General features: G+C 33.5%; 1 protein-coding gene across 1 annotated transcript in view; it reads left to right on the top strand.

The window, feature by feature from the left end:
• LOC145258159 (alanine--tRNA ligase, cytoplasmic-like) overlaps positions 1-17,521 on the top strand; it is an 82,866-nt gene that overhangs the window by 15,546 nt on the left and 49,799 nt on the right. Inside the window, exons 2-8 of the mRNA XM_080115959.1 lie at positions 2,422-2,573; positions 5,276-5,464; positions 8,004-8,149; positions 11,270-11,461; positions 12,547-12,691; positions 13,895-14,040; positions 16,276-16,384. Of these exons, the coding sequence (XP_079972085.1) occupies positions 2,430-2,573; positions 5,276-5,464; positions 8,004-8,149; positions 11,270-11,461; positions 12,547-12,691; positions 13,895-14,040; positions 16,276-16,384 (1,071 nt within the window). The 5' untranslated portion in view covers positions 2,422-2,429. The remainder of the gene's footprint in view (positions 1-2,421; positions 2,574-5,275; positions 5,465-8,003; positions 8,150-11,269; positions 11,462-12,546; positions 12,692-13,894; positions 14,041-16,275; positions 16,385-17,521) is intronic.

Below are 17,521 nucleotides of genomic sequence, written 5' to 3'. Positions count from 1 at the left end.
ATATTTTGATTGCAGAAATTCCCCTCTGAACCAAATTACCGTGGGTTTGCAACAGCAGATGCCACATACAAATTTATTATGTCTGGACTATTAGCCACTATCTTATGTAACTTTAGAATGCTATTTTAGACACCTTTATTTGTTATAATAAAATCATACATTTCATTTTAGGAGCAACACCATCACAATCACAACCATCTTTAGAGGAAGTAGTTTCTAAATGTGAAGTTCTAACACCCCAGTCATCATCGGGAGGAATTCTGCACTTTCAACATATATGGAGTTTTACCCTTAGTAACTTGATCATAAACACAGACATACCATTAGCTTACACTTCTCCGACTCCTAAATAATAATGTCTTCCCAACCAGATTCCACGTAATCTCATTAGTTGTGATCTGACATTCTTATATTCTGGAATGATTGTTGCCTACATAAACGAACACTTCAAGAATTCTCTAAAATGGCGTCGCTCTCTACAGGAGACATTATTGCTTACAAAAAAACATGTACATACATATTAACTGCTCATACACAGATACTTAAATACTGGTACTCTTAATTACTGGAACAAACATGCACAAGTAAAAAAAATAGGTAATTCTGCATAAAACCAGACCCTAACTTTCAAACATGGCGGCTGGGCTGTCAATTGAGGTATGGAAGCACAAAATGGATAAATATGTCCACTATTCTTCAAAACTACTTATTTATAGATTTGGCCAACCTATAAAGATTTTTTTTTGTTACATTTTATGGCGTCATTTTGTATTTTTTCTCTCTCTCTCTCTCTCTCTCTCTCTCTCTCTATTCTTCACAACTCTCTCACTTTTTACATTTCTTTTTATGCAAAAAGAAAAACAAAAACATTACACAGTGATGCCGACAAAAAACAGACATTTATTTCCTCTCTCTCTCTCTTTCACTTGCTCGTTTTGTACATTTGTTCCAGAATTATATTTTTTTTCAAACATAATTGTTTTTTTTGGGTTTTTTTTGTGTCGCCAATTAAATAATAAATGTTTCCACTATATCATTTACTGATTCATACTTATGTTGTTCGAATTTAATGTTTTCTTAACATATGTGAAATATTCACATTTTAAAGTTGTTAAACTATTTTTATAATTAACTATATTTTATGTTTATTTTTTTCACCACTCCCCTTATAATAAAAATCTATAAAAATGCATATACCTTTTTATCAATTGATTATTGTTTTAATCGCATATCTTTTCAAATAACCGTTTATGTTATATATTTTTACTTATTTCTTATTTATTTACAGAAACATGAACAAAAAACTATCAATGTATCACATTTTTTACAGTTTCAGCAGTTACAAAAGGGGAAATGAAAACAGTTTTAAATTGTGAATATTTCACATATATTAAAATAACATTACATTCAAACAATATATTCAGTACGAATGAATCCTATAGATGCTTATTCTGAAACATTTATTTTTAAATTGGCAACAATCATAATAGATTCCGGACTGATTCTTAAGATTGCACACACATTACCTTTTTTTTTTTCTTTTTTTTTTTGTGAGGTGGGGGATAAATTTATACATTAGGTCTACCTCCACAACTCTCTTTAGAATGACGACTTTTATAGGTTTTTGACCATGCTGATTCAGAAAATCTCATTCAAATTTTGCAGAGACAAGTACTTATAAAGAGCATTTGTAGGTGGGTATTCTGACAATGATTATCATGGTTAAATTTGGGGGAATTATTTTCCCGCTCCTCCCAAAAAAGGGGGTTGTCTACTCCGAAAGCCATTTTTTACATGGGGATTTTGAGGGTGTCTATTCTGAAAACTGTTCCTAACATGGGGAGTTTAGGTTGTCTATTCCAAACGCCATTCTTAACATGAAAATACTCAAAGAAATGAAGTAAAAAAAAGATGTAATTGTTTGTTTTTACACATTAAAAAAAGATGACATAAAGTGGGAATTTAATTTAACACTATTGGTGGAAGAGTTGAAAAGAGAAAGACTTGAACAACAAACGAAAACAGCTCTGACTGCTACCACTGATTTTGATCACGCAAAACAGTTCCTATACAGGGAGAATCCCTAACTTCTAAAACTTCTGTTTTTACTTTTCATTATAATTCTAATGAACCATTCTTCGTAATTTTATTAATCCATACTGATTTACACATTCCCTTAATTGTTTTTTTTTTTTATTTTTTAATTCAAACAGTACGTGCATGTTATTGCCCCAAACCAGCACTAATCGCCAGTGAAAGCCAGATTATTTCATTTCGTCCACGGCCGCCAGTGTCTGCAAATTGTTCGGGACGACAGTGGCCACCAACAACCGTAGTTTACTTTTTTGTGAGGTGGGGGGGGCAGGCTTCCACTAAACAACGGGATCTGCTAGTTTTTAATAAAATGTTGTTCTTTTACAGTTGTCAAGATGAAGAGCCAACTGACTAGTAGCGAGGTACGACAAGAGTTCCTTGATTTCTTCAAAGAAAAAGACCATGAATACGTCCATTCCTCAAGTGTTGTGCCGCATGATGACCCAACTTTATTATTTGCCAACGCAGGCATGAACCAGGTAAAAGAGAAAATCATTTCTTTTAAGCATAAAAAAGTTTTCGTGGTAAAATAATTAAATTTCTGTTTTAACCGTTTATGACCTAGTTGAACTAATTCATTTAGTTTTAAATAAATGAATATAACGGCATAAATAAAGTGGGAATTGATTCAAATGTGCCTTGTATGTATTAGTTCAGTATCTGGGTAGATGCCAGATACCACCAGATTGCAACTGTCCATTGCTTACATTCAGTATGCTGCCATCTGTTTCAGAGAGTGAAGGATTTTGTTTGTCGTCATAAACAGTTTTTTTAAGCACAATGGATAATAATCAAAGTAAGTTTATGAAATGCAAAAATTTTCAGTGGTAGTTTAACTATTGAACTTCATAATTTTTCCAGTTTGAAGATAATCATAGTATCATTACTAGGACTAGGACAACAGCATATTTTTTTCATTGTTTTGACTCTCGAGTGTGTATCCGTTGGTATCTTACATGCTTTTATATAGAGTTATGTGGTTCTCGGTTGATTAACTCTGTCGGATATATACTCGGGAATCAAAACAATGAAAAAAATATGCTGTTGTCATAGCCCCAATCATTACTAACTAAAATTAACAATAAATATTTTTTTAGTCCTCTACATCATAATTCAGGTCATAAAGAGTTAACCAATGAATCAAAGCAACCCAAAACCGTAGTTATCGAAACACAACTGTCTTTTCCTTTTATTTGTTTTTTTGAATCTTTGTTTTTGCTGAGGATCCTACCACATGGCAGAAATTCATTTGCTATTTCAGAGTTTTCAACCGAGAGATCTTTTTAGGATTCTGTCACTTTAAGTGCAATTGTTTCTCTCTTGTTCTTGGTATATTTGCCAGGTAACTTTTGAAATTCTTTTTTTTATGAGTCCACTAGCTTTTATAATTACTGTAATTATTGAAGCCTTGCTAAGCTTCCAGTTCCATGTCTTGCATAAGACCTTGCTATTTAGTTTTCTTCTCTATCTCGACTCTTTTGGTGCTACCAGATCAGGATGTCTGAAGATACCGACTTTCTGACCTAAAATGCACCAAACATTTATGTTATTGTTTTTTTTTTTTTGTTTTTGTTCTCTGCAAAAGTCAGTCATGTTCTACAAAGCCGAAAACAATTTTTCACGACAAAACAACCAAACTAAACATAAAATAAATCAATGCTTCTGTTCAGTCTCAAAAGACAAAGGATACTCCCTGTAGAAGAAGCTGCACGTGTAATAGCGTTACAAGGGTTGCGCAATCCTCAACCACACCTCTCCTGAATCAGCACTGCTTGAGTCCAGTGGCAAGGAGAACTGGAAACAATGCCGAGATAAGCGGAGAAGAGCATATACAGCACCTGAAAGTTCTAAATGGTCACCCATCTGGTACTGTCCAGGCTCAGAGTTACTTAACTCCGGTTATCTTATGGGAACCGGTGTGTCAAATGTGATTATGCCGGACAAAATAAATACTTGAAGATATAAACAACTTTTCTCCAAAATTACTGGATTCAGCATTAAATTACTTGAAAACGTGTTGGAATGCCTTAAAACAACCAAACCAACTTATCTCTGCTTGATTTAGGCCAATATTATTAGGGACGCTAACTTCTTTCATATTTGTATGTGCATGTATGGTTTATTGTTGTGTGTTGTCATTACAAGCAATAGTTCTGTTTTTAATATTCTCTTTCAAACATTAGTTATTAATTGAATAAGGATGGCTGTATGAATTTACTGATACGTCTTGCTTCTGCTTTAGTGATGTTTGTGTTCATATTTTTAGTAGCACGTTCGCATACTTATCTACAATTCCATACACTAACATTTAATAATCAACTATGAAAGTGTTGACAGCCAGGAAAGAAATATACGCATTTCAGAGCTGTTTTGTTCATTTGCATAAAATCCATGAAATGCACAAGACCTGATATGTCCCTTAGTTATTAACAAAATATATTTACTAGATTTACAGCAAATATATATATTTTTTTTTGTTAATCTGATGGCAGCTCTCTGTCTTAGAAGACAATGGTATTCTGCATCTAGTCTGGTGCACTTCAGCATCTGTTGTGGTTATACGATTAGAAACTGGAATTGTGTCTCCAGATGCAAGGGTTATCGGGCGGTAAGGAGACCTAGGTTTGGCCAGTTACCAAGGTAACTTTGCGTTGCAGACAAAGTTTGATGGAAAGGCAAGCCAATAGGGTCGGAACCGGTGCAGCTGCAAGAAAAGTATTGCAATGTTTCACCATCTGCCTATTGGGACTCAAACCTGGATTCTTCGTCGGAGTTTACTCCTTTAGCCTCTGCCTTTCCCACGGCATCCACGAGGCAATGGAGGTAATTGCCCATAGCTGGTGAAAATTTGAAAATATTTCCAATTTTTATGAAAACAATGGAGATTCTCATTGTAGTTATAGTTGTATCAAAATAAAAGCGACATCCTCAAATGATTCTTCTTGTTAATCATTAAACTAATTTCTCGTTTGGTCAATGTCAATTCTGTATTAGTTCATTCCAACTCCATAAATATATTTATTTTCAATCACAATTGTATTTGTTTCTGGAGTTTGATTTTATTTATTTTTCAAATTTGATATGTGTTTGTATGTATCCGTTTAGTGTGTGTGATTGTATTTGTTGAAGTGCACATTTCCACATGTTGCAATATAATTTTCCATTTTTTGACATCTTCCAGTTCAAGCCAATCTTTCTTGGAACTGTCGACCCTTCTAGTGACATGGCCAAATGGACGCGAGCAGCGAATACTCAAAAGTGTATCCGTGCTGGGGGCAAACACAACGATCTTGAAGATGTTGGAAAGGATGTCTACCATCACACGTTTTTTGAAATGTTAGGAAATTGGTCATTCGGCGATTATTACAAAGTGAGTGAATGTTTTTTTTTTTTTTTTTTTTTTTTTCAGAATATTTTTATTTTTTCTTTCAAATTAATATTTCTTTCAAATTAATAGTTATTTCTTTCAAATTTTATTTCTATCAAATTTTATTTATTTATTTCTATCATTTTTTTTTGTTTTCAAATCATTCTATTCTAGCTGGAGATTTGGCAACTGGTAGGATGCCAAACATTCATCCAATATCTTATATGTTCCATCCAAGTGATCTTTTTAAGGTTCTATCCGTCCCTTTAAGTACAGTTGTTTGTATATGTCTTACACTTGGTTCAGCGGGTATATTTGCCAGATAAAATTTAAATTCTTTTTCATGAATCCGAATGACTGAAATCTTAGATTCCAATTACTGTTCATGTCATAAGATCTTTGCATTTTGTCATCTTTTTAACCCAGCGTCATTATTGTACATTGATATAATTATGTGACATCCATGTAAATGTATATTGCGTGTGTGTGTGTGTATATATATATATATATATATATATATATATATATATATATATATAATTTTTTTTTTTTTTTTTTTTTAAAGAGTAAAAAATTACTTCTAGAAAAAAATTTTTTTAGAGGAATATTTGTCTACACAAGGCAAATATTATCAGCATAATAATATGCAAAGGCACTTCATTGTACATACATTATCCCCTTTCACCACCCTTTTAAATGGCTTGATGTCCAAAAATGCAATCCAAAAATAATCTTATAAAATTCCATTTGATGTCGCTGTTGTATCAAATCTGAAACTTGGAACTGAAATACGCTGTCTTGGCCTTCAGGCTAGGACCAAGTGTAGTATCTGTTGTGTCCAAAAATGGTACAAAAATAGTGTGGAAGTCCGACCATCGATTGACTGCAAATATGTTACTAAATTCCTAAAAGGGTTTTGAAGATAGTCCCCTCCTCCTTCTCTCCCCTTCATTTCGTAGATAGATTCTGAAACTACAGTAACCAGAGTATGTAGATGAGTTGCAGCTTGAACAAAGGTGATACAATAATATGTTCATAGAATGGAAATATTTTTAAGCACTGTAGCAATGTACAGTAGATGAAGATTGCAAATGTGGAATTTCCACAGGTCCTGTTAATCTATTATATAAATCTCACCTGTCTGTTTAAATGTATGTTTGACTAAAACGTTCAACAGAGGCAACGGATTTTCACGAGATCGGTATCGTTTTGAAGCTTGACCCTTCGAACGACAAATATTGAAAAATTGGCTAAAACATCAATTCTTTCACCTTCAACTGGACAGTTTTCTACAAGGAGGGTCAATTTTTTCGTCACCATTTTTGCAAGTCATTGTATCGGTTGGAATGACTTTACTAATTTCAACGTTTGAGCCTGCCTGCCTGCCTGCCAGCCACCACTTTTTTTTTCTCTCAACACACCTCCAAACACCTGGGCAATGCCGGCTAGTAATAAATGGACAACGATTGGGGGGGGGGTAATTATGGAAAATCTACAGAAAAAATTCCGTTTGGATTTTTTATTTTTTTTTTTTAATCTTTAAGAAAAAAAATCTGATGCTTACTCTTAAAATAAATTAAATAAATGTTTCGAATTAATCGCATTATCCCTTTCATATCAGCGCTTCTTCCTTATTAGAGTGAAATACAAAAATCAAAATATTAAATTTCAAGTAAAACTAATGGGATTTACTTAATTGTCATATCACAGTAATGAACATATCTAAAAATTACGTAAAATAACGCAGAAAATTAATTATTAATGAAAATAGTTTTGGAAGAAAAATAGCAGAAATTACATTTTTGCTATAAAAAAACTCAAAAAAGACAACAAAAAAAACTGGAGAGTTTGAATCTTAACAAGTGGTACAGTAGAATCCCAAATACAATGTTTTTCCGGACCCTGGTTACGGTATTTTGCTCTGCCTTAGTGTTATTTATAATGTCATTTGATTATATACATGTGTATTATATACTGTAATGTATTTTGTTACTAATTTTTAATGCTGTATCCCAGGGTTCTACTGTAGTTATTTTCTGGAAGTTTTGAAAATCTTTTGACCATTTCTAGCAAAACTCAGATTTCGCTAATTGTTCTCGAAAACTGTTTTCATTAATAGTTAATTTTCTACCTTATTAGTTTTCATAATTTTTGGATATGTTCATTACTGCAACATGATGATTAAATATACCATTGTTTTACTTTAAATTCAATATTTCGATTTTATTTCGCTCTAATAACGAAGAAGCACCTCTACATATTTGTCTTGATGATATGAGGCAGCAGAACACTTGTGTGCACTGTTATCGGTGCAACAAGATTGGTCTCATCTGTTTAGGATTATGTAAATACTTCCTGTAATATTACAACTTTTTTTTTTTTAATTTTTAAATATTTTTTATTTTATTAATTTTTTTAATTTTCAATTTTTTTTTTTTTTTTTAATTAAAAAAAATTTTATATATTTTTTTTTTTTTTAAATATTTCTTAAAAATATTTTTTTATTTTTTGTTTATTTTTAATTTTTTTTTTTTTTTTATAGAAAGAAATTTGCACTTGGGCATGGGAGTTTCTTACTGAACGAATTGGTCTCGACAAAGATCGTCTTTATATCACATATTTTGGTGGCAATTCTGATGGCACTCTGGAACCAGATGAGGAATGCAAACAAATATGGATAAGTCTTGGGTTAGTCTTTGTATTTAAAAAAAAATCTTTTCTTTTTTTGATCCTTTTCTTTTTCCTTTAGTCATAAGAAATGTTTCGAACCATACGTATCATTTTGATTGTTCAGATTAGTGTTCTCATCTCGATTGTTATTCACATAACATTTTGGCCAATATAACCTTTGACCTTCTTCAGGTATATCTTGTTGGAGTCGGGGAATCTTTATTTAATCCACAGGCATAGCATGCTCTTGTTCTGCCAGCCATAAGTGGGTAGAAGTCCTAAGTAATTTGCAATTGTATTTTTAGTGTCGCTTTCAAGGACCCGTAGGATAGTGGATAAAGTACTTGGTAAGTTACACTCTTCTGGAGGTTGAAGTTTCAATACTCAGTGTGGGGCAACATTTAACAATACAATTGCAAATTACTTACAACTTCAACCTAGTCATAGTTGACAGAACAAGAGCATGCTACCTCCATGGAATAAATAAAAAGTTTATTTGAAATTCCATACAGATTCCCAAGATCTACATGATACACTTGAAGAAGGTCATAAGTTATATCAACCGAAATGTTGTGTGAATAAGATTCAAGATGATAACTTTAGTCCGAAGAATCCAAATAATATGGATTATCAATCCTTGTTTCAAAATTTTATAAATCATTTCGAGCCATGTGTAATCAAGGTTGTCATGTGGACCTGTAGTTTTTCTTCTATTTAACTCTTGCTCATTCCTAATAAGGCATATCGTCACTTGGACATATGGGGCTACTATATCGGACCATGCCTAGGAAAGATTAACAAGATGTTGGTTTGCATTACATTTAAACTTCTGCATATCAGTACAGTCAGGGAAGCAGATAGCAGGAAGGGAATTCCAAAGTCTAGCCGCTCGAGGAAAGAAATTATTAGAGTAGAAAGTTTTCTGGTATTTAGGGACCTCAACAGTTTAGGGGTGTGTTTTTGTTGCTAAGCGGGTTTGTTGAGGATATGTACGTCGAGAGGGGGTGCAAATGCAACGAGTTAAGCAGAACACATTCCATTAAAATACTTGTAAAACAGGCACAGGGATGCAAGATTGCAGCGATGGGACAGGGGTTAGAGGTTAGTTGACAGAATGGGATCTATTAGATAGAAAACTCTTTTTTGGACCCTGTCTAAGAGGGTAGTGGTAGATGCACCAGCCCAAATGTGGCAACAATACTCCATGCATGAATGAATGGTGGCTTTGTAGAGGTACAAGATACTCTCAGGTAAGAGTAGTTCTTTAGCATGATAGAGGGAACCCACCTTTTTGCAGCAGCCTTTGCAGTGTCCTCAATGTATTTGTTCCAGTTCAGTCTTGTTACTTTTGACCTCGTCATGTCATTTGGTACGGCTCTGGATGCTGTTCCTATTTACAATGCCTCCCTACGGGACAGAGTTAGACACCAGGGTCGTTTTTTAACGTGGAGAAAAGGAACAAAAATAAAAATTGTCTCAGTCGTGAAGGATTTCTCCTCCTCTGACAGAGAACAAGAAATGGAAGTGCAGCATCTGAAGAACAGATACTACACTTTGATCTTGTCCCGAAGGCTCTGGATGCTGTTGATCGCTTCTTTCCTCTTGTTCCGAGGTTAGTGTTATTGTTGCTGTGATTTTTTTTTCAACATCATTATTAGGGCTATGACAATAGCATATTCTTTTCATTGTTTTTACTCTCAAGTATATATCCGACACAGACACAATTAACCGAGGATCACATCACTCTACATAAAAACATATAAGATATCAATGGATATATACCTGAGAATCAAAACAAGGAAAAGAATATGCTGTTGTCATAGCCCTGATCATTATTACCATATTTGGTTTAGCATCTGTTTGACATATTACTGATATGTGTTCAGCAGTTTGTAAAAGTTGACTTTCAAATAACCTATCTCTACCCAAGTCTTCATTTATTTCTCTTTCTCTCAGGTCTCTTTTTATCACTTCCTTCCATGTTTTCCTTGGCCTTTCCCTGTTAACTGGATTTGTTAATTTATTTATCTCCTAACTAAAGAACTCTCGTTAATTCTTTAAGCGTGACCACACCACAGACATCTACTGCTTTGCATACATCTTCCTATACTATCCAGAACTAATTTTGTCGATAAAGCTCGCTTTACACATCCATCATATTATTATTGTATCATTTCTTTTCCATGCAACACATGTCCTCAATCCTCATTTAACATGTTTCAGTTTCATACATCATACTGTACACACATTGGTCTGCAGTGGTAACGCTCTGCTGGTTAGTAATGGAGTAAGTTATCTGAGTACAGCATAATCACATTGACACACCGGTTCCAGCTGGATCACCAAAGTTAAGCAACGTTAAACCTGGTCAGTACTAAATGGGTGACCATTTGGGACTTCATAGTGCTGTATGTGCTCTCTGCTTATATTTGCATTGTTTCCAGTTGTCCTGGACATCTCCGTGCCATGGACTCAAACAGTGCCGATTCAGGAGAAGTGTGGTTAGGGATTGCGCAACTCTTGCTTCACAATTACACCTGCAGCTGCCCCTATGGGGGGGGTATCCTTTGTCTTTCGAAACTAAACGTAGGCATCGAAGTTATCTGAATGTATTCCATCTACTCTTAACTCTTTCAATCGCACCTGCTCCACCCTGTGTGCCAATAGTATCACTAAGGTATCAAAGCTTCTGAACGACCTCAATAGTTCCGCCAATTTTTTGATATTTGCATTAAATAATCTGAAAAGGGTTGATATGTCGTACAACAAAAACGACCAACCAACGTTGTCCAGGTCTACAATCTTGTCACAATTACATAATTCAAATGGCTTGGAGCTTGTTTTACATGACTCGAGTCACTCGAGTTGACAAACAACAATTAAGTTCTTGTTGATCTGTCCTCTTGAATTATCAAATTCTACCCAATTACCACCATTACTGATCATCACTATTACCTCAGTCTGCCAAACACTCATTAATTCTTATCCTTAAGTCCCTCTTGGACCTTGATAAGCAGTGACCCCTTCCCGCCTTTCCAGTAAAGAAAAAAAAAAAAAGAAAAAAAAAATCAATACATGATGCTATTTTTATGTTACAACCACTTTTTCCTTGTTTTATTTATTTATTTATTTTTTCAGGTTGGGTGAGGATCGCATTCTTCCATTTGACGCTAAAGACAACTTCTGGGAAATGGGTGAAACGGGGCCTTGTGGTCCCTGTTCTGAAATTCATTATGACAGAATTGGAAACCGTAATGCCAGCCACTTAGTCAACATGGATGATCCTGACGTTCTAGAAATTTGGAATTTAGTGTTTATTCAATACAACAGGTAAAAAGGATTTTATTTATTTTTTTAATTTGATATTTTCTTTTGTTTAGCGGTAATGTGGCAGTGAAATATAACCATTTCAATATCTAAGTTTGTACACTTTCGGATAAATAAATGGGTTTCTGTTATGAAGGCGCCCGAATCACCTATATTGAAAATGTTAGAATAAAGATCTAAGATTTTAAAAACCTTTGAAGAAAAGGCAGGAAACTGATTTGAAGCAACAAAAAAAGAAAATGTATGTATACTCCAACACGATGAACAATCGAAGATTCAGTCTATTTAGTTCTGCCCTCGTGAAGAAATGAGAAAATAGAAACAAATAACAAGGATCTCGGAATTAGTTTTTTTAAGCATTGTGTAAATTCGAATCATAATTTTGTAAATTACGAAGCAAGAAATTTTTTTTTTTTAAATAAATATTTAAGAATTAAAAATCTTAAATTTTGAAATGTTTATTAAAAAACCTCAAAAAACTCTACATTGTATTGACTTCTAATAAATTCTAATAACAAGATGAAAGTTTTTTAAGCATTGTTTTAATTGGAATTTTCTTAATCAAGGAACAATACAATTTTTTTTTTTTTTTGTAAGAAATATTTAAGAATAAAAAGTTTAAATTTTGAAATGTTTATTAAAAAAAACACAAAAAAACACTGCAATGTAATGACTTAAATTCTAATTCAAAGGTTTATTGTTTTAACATCAACCAGAAACAGGGGAGATAACTCACATCTGATTCCAATGCAGTTGTTTCCTTACATATTATTTTCATGTGACTGTACCAGTTGAGACTTCATTGTGTGACATATGTCTCTATAATGGGATTAGCAATCTTCTCCATGTGATGTGCTTCTGCTAGGATCGTGTCGTTTTGATATTTTGTAGTTGGCTACATTTTACAGCCGTACAAGAAAACAGTTGGTCATGTATGTTGTATGTTGCCATTCTCACATATGATGGTGTCATTGTGTTTTATAATGTTGCCATCTACTGCAAGTGTGTGTGTTGACACAACTATACGACTTTTGTTAACTAATTGTAAGTTTTGTGCTTGTCACTTCTTTTTGTTTCTGTCTTTCTAGAGAGCCTGATGGTAGTTTGGTGAATCTGCCCAAAAAGCACATTGATTGTGGTATGGGATTTGAACGACTCGTCTCCGTCATCCAAGATAAACCATCTAATTATGACACGGATGTATTTATGCCCATATTTGAAGCTATTCAAAAGGTATCAAGATATGAAAATGTAGAAATACATATTTTAGCATTTCATTATTTATATCTATTATAATAAAGTCGTATTTCTTTCTTTTTGTTCACAATGTAATCAATATTTTCAAAAGGTTCACTATTTCGCACAAATTTTTAACACCGAAAACTGACTTATATACACTTTTATTCCAGCATGATTTCTGTAATATGTATTCAAACGAAATCTACATTCAATGAGTAATTTCATTTGCATATTACAAGAATGGAAATCTATTTTAATAATTAGTTCGATGTGATTGGTTATTTGTTGTATTGTTCGATTTAGAAATATTAATTGAAGTTGATTTATTTATCTTCGATTATTAATAGCTGAAAGCAGTTGCGTTTAAAACCGAAAGTAAGCTTATTTATTTAAGCTATGTGAGTTATTTCCCATTTAAGCTATGAAAGTTACTTTGTTTGATTTTCATAGATCAAGATGGATGTGTTTTATATTTTCCTGAATCTAACGTGGTCAAGTTAGAATATTTGGTGTATCTTAAATAGTATGTGACTAATCCCTTCGCCCGGCAATGTTTCAACTAGGCAATGTTGGGTATATACAGCTAGTATATATATATATATATATATATATATATATATATATATATATATATATATACTCATATTTCTCCCATATATGCGTATTCAATTATATTTCACCCTTTATCTATATCAATCCTTTTATTTAAACATAACTGGAGAGTATATACAAATAAATGAGAAAAAGTCTATCTTCCAAATTTCAAGATATTGTCCATCTTACCGTTTATTTCTTTCAGCATGTTAAAATGTTCAATTCTTGACTGCACCTGTTTCGTAGCACAGAAAATTTTTTTTAATTATCTTAAGTTTTGAATATTTTCCACCCTGACTCATCATTAGAATAAGAACTCCTTTAACTACCCTTGTGCATTAAAAAAAGAGTTTAGTTCAAAATTCTGTATACATTTACTGAATTTGGCATAAATTATACACCTGAAGAAGTTACATAGACTGAAACGTAAAAATAATTGGGATGAGAATAGAAATGTGAAAAATCCAAATAATACAAACATATTGTTTAAATTTCAACAAATTGAAGCATTTTTAGTGTTTCTGCTTCTCATTTATTAGCTAAAGAAACAAAACTGTAAATAATCTCATAACTTGATTAAAGTGAATTTTTTTTGTGTTGTAGGGAACCGGTTCTCCAGAATATGGAGGTAAGGTTGGAGCTGATGATGTGGATGGTATTGATATGGCATATCGAGTTCTTGCTGACCATGCACGCACACTGACCATTGCTTTGTCGGATGGAGGAAGACCTGACAACGCAGGACGAGGGTATGATTACACTGATTTTAGAGAATTTTTACGTTTATTGAAGTTTTTATTTTTACTTTTATCTATTAAATAATATCTGATTTTGAGGTATCATTGTTGATCCCCCCCGACATCTATTAAATAATATCTGATTTTGAGGTATCATTGTTGATTCCCTGACATCTATTAAATAATATCTGATTTTGAGGTATCATTGTTGATCCCCCCCCGACATCTATTAAATAATATCTGATTTTGAGGTATCATTGTTGATTCCCTGACATCTATTAAATAATATCTGATTTTGAGGTATCATTGTTGATCCCCCCCGACATCTATTAAATAATATCTGATTTTGAGGTATCATTGTTGATCCCCTGACATCTATTAAATAATATCTGATTTTGAGGTATCATTGTTGATTCCCTGACATCTATTAAATAATATCTGATTTTGAGGTATCATTGTTGATCCCCTGACATCTATTAAATAATATCTGATTTTGAGGTATCATTGTTGATTCCCTGACATCTATTAAATAATATCTGATTTTGAGGTATCATTGTTGATCCCCTGACATCTATTAAATAATATCTGATTTTGAGGTATCATTGTTGATTCCCTGACATCTATTAAATAATATCTGATTTTGAGGTATCATTGTTGATCCCCTGACATCTATTAAATAATATCTGATTTTGAGGTATCATTGTTGATTCCCTGACATCTATTAAATAATATCTGATTTTGAGGTATCATTGTTGATCCCCCCCGACATCTATTAAATAATATCTGATTTTGAGGTATCATTGTTGATCCCCTGACATCTATTAAATAATATCTGATTTTGAGGTATCATTGTTGATCCCCCCCCGACATCTATTAAATAATATCTGATTTTGAGGTATCATTGTTGATTCCCTGACATCTATTAAATAATATCTGATTTTGAGGTATCATTGTTGATACCCCGACAAAGGAAAAATTGGACCTAGTAATTTACTTCTGTTCATCCGTTTGCACTTTTCTCGATAACCGCACCTTGGATTTTTAACAAATTTTGCATAAACATTAGTCATGGTAAAAGTAAATTTTTTTCCCTTGTGGAGGGGGACCCCGCATGCTTGGTTTATTCTTTCTATATTCCTCGACCTCAAAGTCTAACACATTGTTAAATGGCTTTTTCCCTGTTGACTAAGGTATGGCAGCTGATTAGTCCTGTGCAGTTATAAGAGATCCACCGTTCAAGGCTTTGCTTCCCATTTTTAGGTGGAGTAAGTTTATTTTTGGCTGCCTGAAGCACTTTGACTGGAGAATGCCGAGGGGGCTACCCAGGCAACTTGTAATAGGACAGTGTTCCTTTAGGGATGCTGGCTTGACTCTCTCTCCACCTTCTGACCTTGTGTCACTTCTTCCAGAGATGGATATAAGTAAATAATGTCTTTATTTCCAACCAAAGTTCTATATAGTGAATCTAGCTTTTGCCATTTATACAGACAAAACTTACAGGCTATTTTCATAAGATTTAACCTTCTAATTGAGATGATGGGTATGGCACTTGAAGCCATACATGAAAGATTTAAGAAATGTGAGGATCATGATTGACTACTTATCTTGATGATCTCAGAATACAGCTTTTTTTTTTTTTTTTTTAACTTGGATTCACCCTAAACAAGGCCAAGTATCACTGAGGTGTAAAGGCTACTGTGAATATGGAACCATACCTACAGGAAACTTAAGTATGGAGTTGAGAAGCAAGATATCTGTTCGCATTACATTTAAACTTCTGCATGCTAGTTTTAGAAGATTAAAAAAAAATTGTTTTCAATAATTCTTAAAAGAAAAAAAAATAATTTCAATAAAAGAAAAAAAACTTTTCAATTAAAAAAAAAGATTGGAAAAACATAAAAAAGAGTACATGGACAAGGGAGATATAGGCATGAGAGAGAGAGGGGGGGGGAATGAAGTTTCTGATTTGCCTTGTCACCGCTTCTGGTAGCGCTACGCCGGAAGTTGGGAAATACGTTAGCTATAACCAATAATTCTTGGAGATTTTAATTTATTTGTTATCTAAAACAATCAAACTATTTTTAATTTACTTCTTAAAATTTAGTTAAACATTTTTTAGTTGAGAATTGAAATTCTTTCATAACAGCAAAGTACCCCTGATTTGAAAACCTTATTTCAAGATTTTTTTTATTTTTATGAAATAATTCTTAGAAATTAAAATTTTTTTTTCTTGTCATCTAATTTCAGTTATGTTCTTCGTCGTGTCTTGCGGAGGGCTGTACGTTATGGTACTGAAAAACTTAATGCAAAACCTGGATTTTTTGCTTCTTTGGTTGATACCGTCGTCTCTCTGCTGGTGAGTCATACTCTTATATTTCATTAGTAAACCAAAATTTATAGAAACCTTTGTGATACTACCAGGACAACATGGCACTGCTACGGGCTGTCCCAAAGCCAATAAGAGTCGAGGCCATTCTTGTAATAACCTTCTCTCTGTTAACTATAGTGTATTGCAGATCCTGTGCAGTTCTAGGAGGTCCACTTTTCAAAGTTTTGCCTTCTGTCTACTTGGGAATGCTGACTAAGTTGTCCAGACATGTATCGTAGTTCATTGTGCTCCTCCTTGGGGGCACTGACTTTTTAATCCCACTTTCTAACTCTTGTGTCTCGTATTTTACAGTGAGAGAGAAATAAATAGACCAGGACCACTGTGAGACATTAGATAGAAAATAAAGAAAGACATAAGCAACAGGCCCTTTGAATTACACAAAGTAACATTGTGACAATTAGTTGTTAATAACCTGAGGATGAAGATATAGAATTGTGAAAGTAAGCTGAGGAAAAGGAGGGTGGGTAGATATATTTGTGAAGTGCTTGCTTGGAGAAAAGTCATGAACAACAGAGTAATTGTTAGTTGATTCGAAAGTGTTTTATTTATATATATATATATATATATATATATATATATAGGAATCGCTCCAGACAAGTCATGAACCCAATTGATGTAAGGAGCTAAAACGCAAAAAAACTACTTTAAGATCAAAAACTAGTCAATAAGTGTTAGATGGAGAGATTTTGACCCAGAAAACAGTAATTCTTCCCCCTTTGTCAGAAACATCGCTCATGAAATGTGAGGACTAAAAGACGGAACGGAGGAAGCAAGACTTATGAGGCTGCCAAAGATTAACCCAAGGCTCACTTTCTACTCTAAGAAGTGAGTTTAGCATGGCGACATATGTAGCAGCAGCAGCAGCAACAACTCGCATATGCAAATGACCAAGCAGTGGCGCAAGTTGATGTCATAGTGAAGGAAGAAAAAGTGGAGAGAGATTTGAAAAACCTGTGTGGCAATAACTGGACTTGAGCAGACGTGTCGACACGGGAGGAGAAAAAGCATGTTTGACACAGCAGAGTTTTGTTAACCACATGATGAACAAAGAGACTTGTAAAACCAACAAGCAGGCATAGTTTGGAAAGTACCATGAATAAATAC

The sequence above is a fragment of the Euprymna scolopes genome, chromosome 33, assembly GCF_053919585.1.
Source record: "Euprymna scolopes isolate OS-2025 chromosome 33, ASM5391958v1, whole genome shotgun sequence".
In the NCBI taxonomy this organism is placed as follows: Eukaryota; Metazoa; Mollusca; class Cephalopoda; order Sepiida; family Sepiolidae; genus Euprymna; species Euprymna scolopes.
This window is presented reverse-complemented; position numbering and strand designations above follow the sequence as displayed.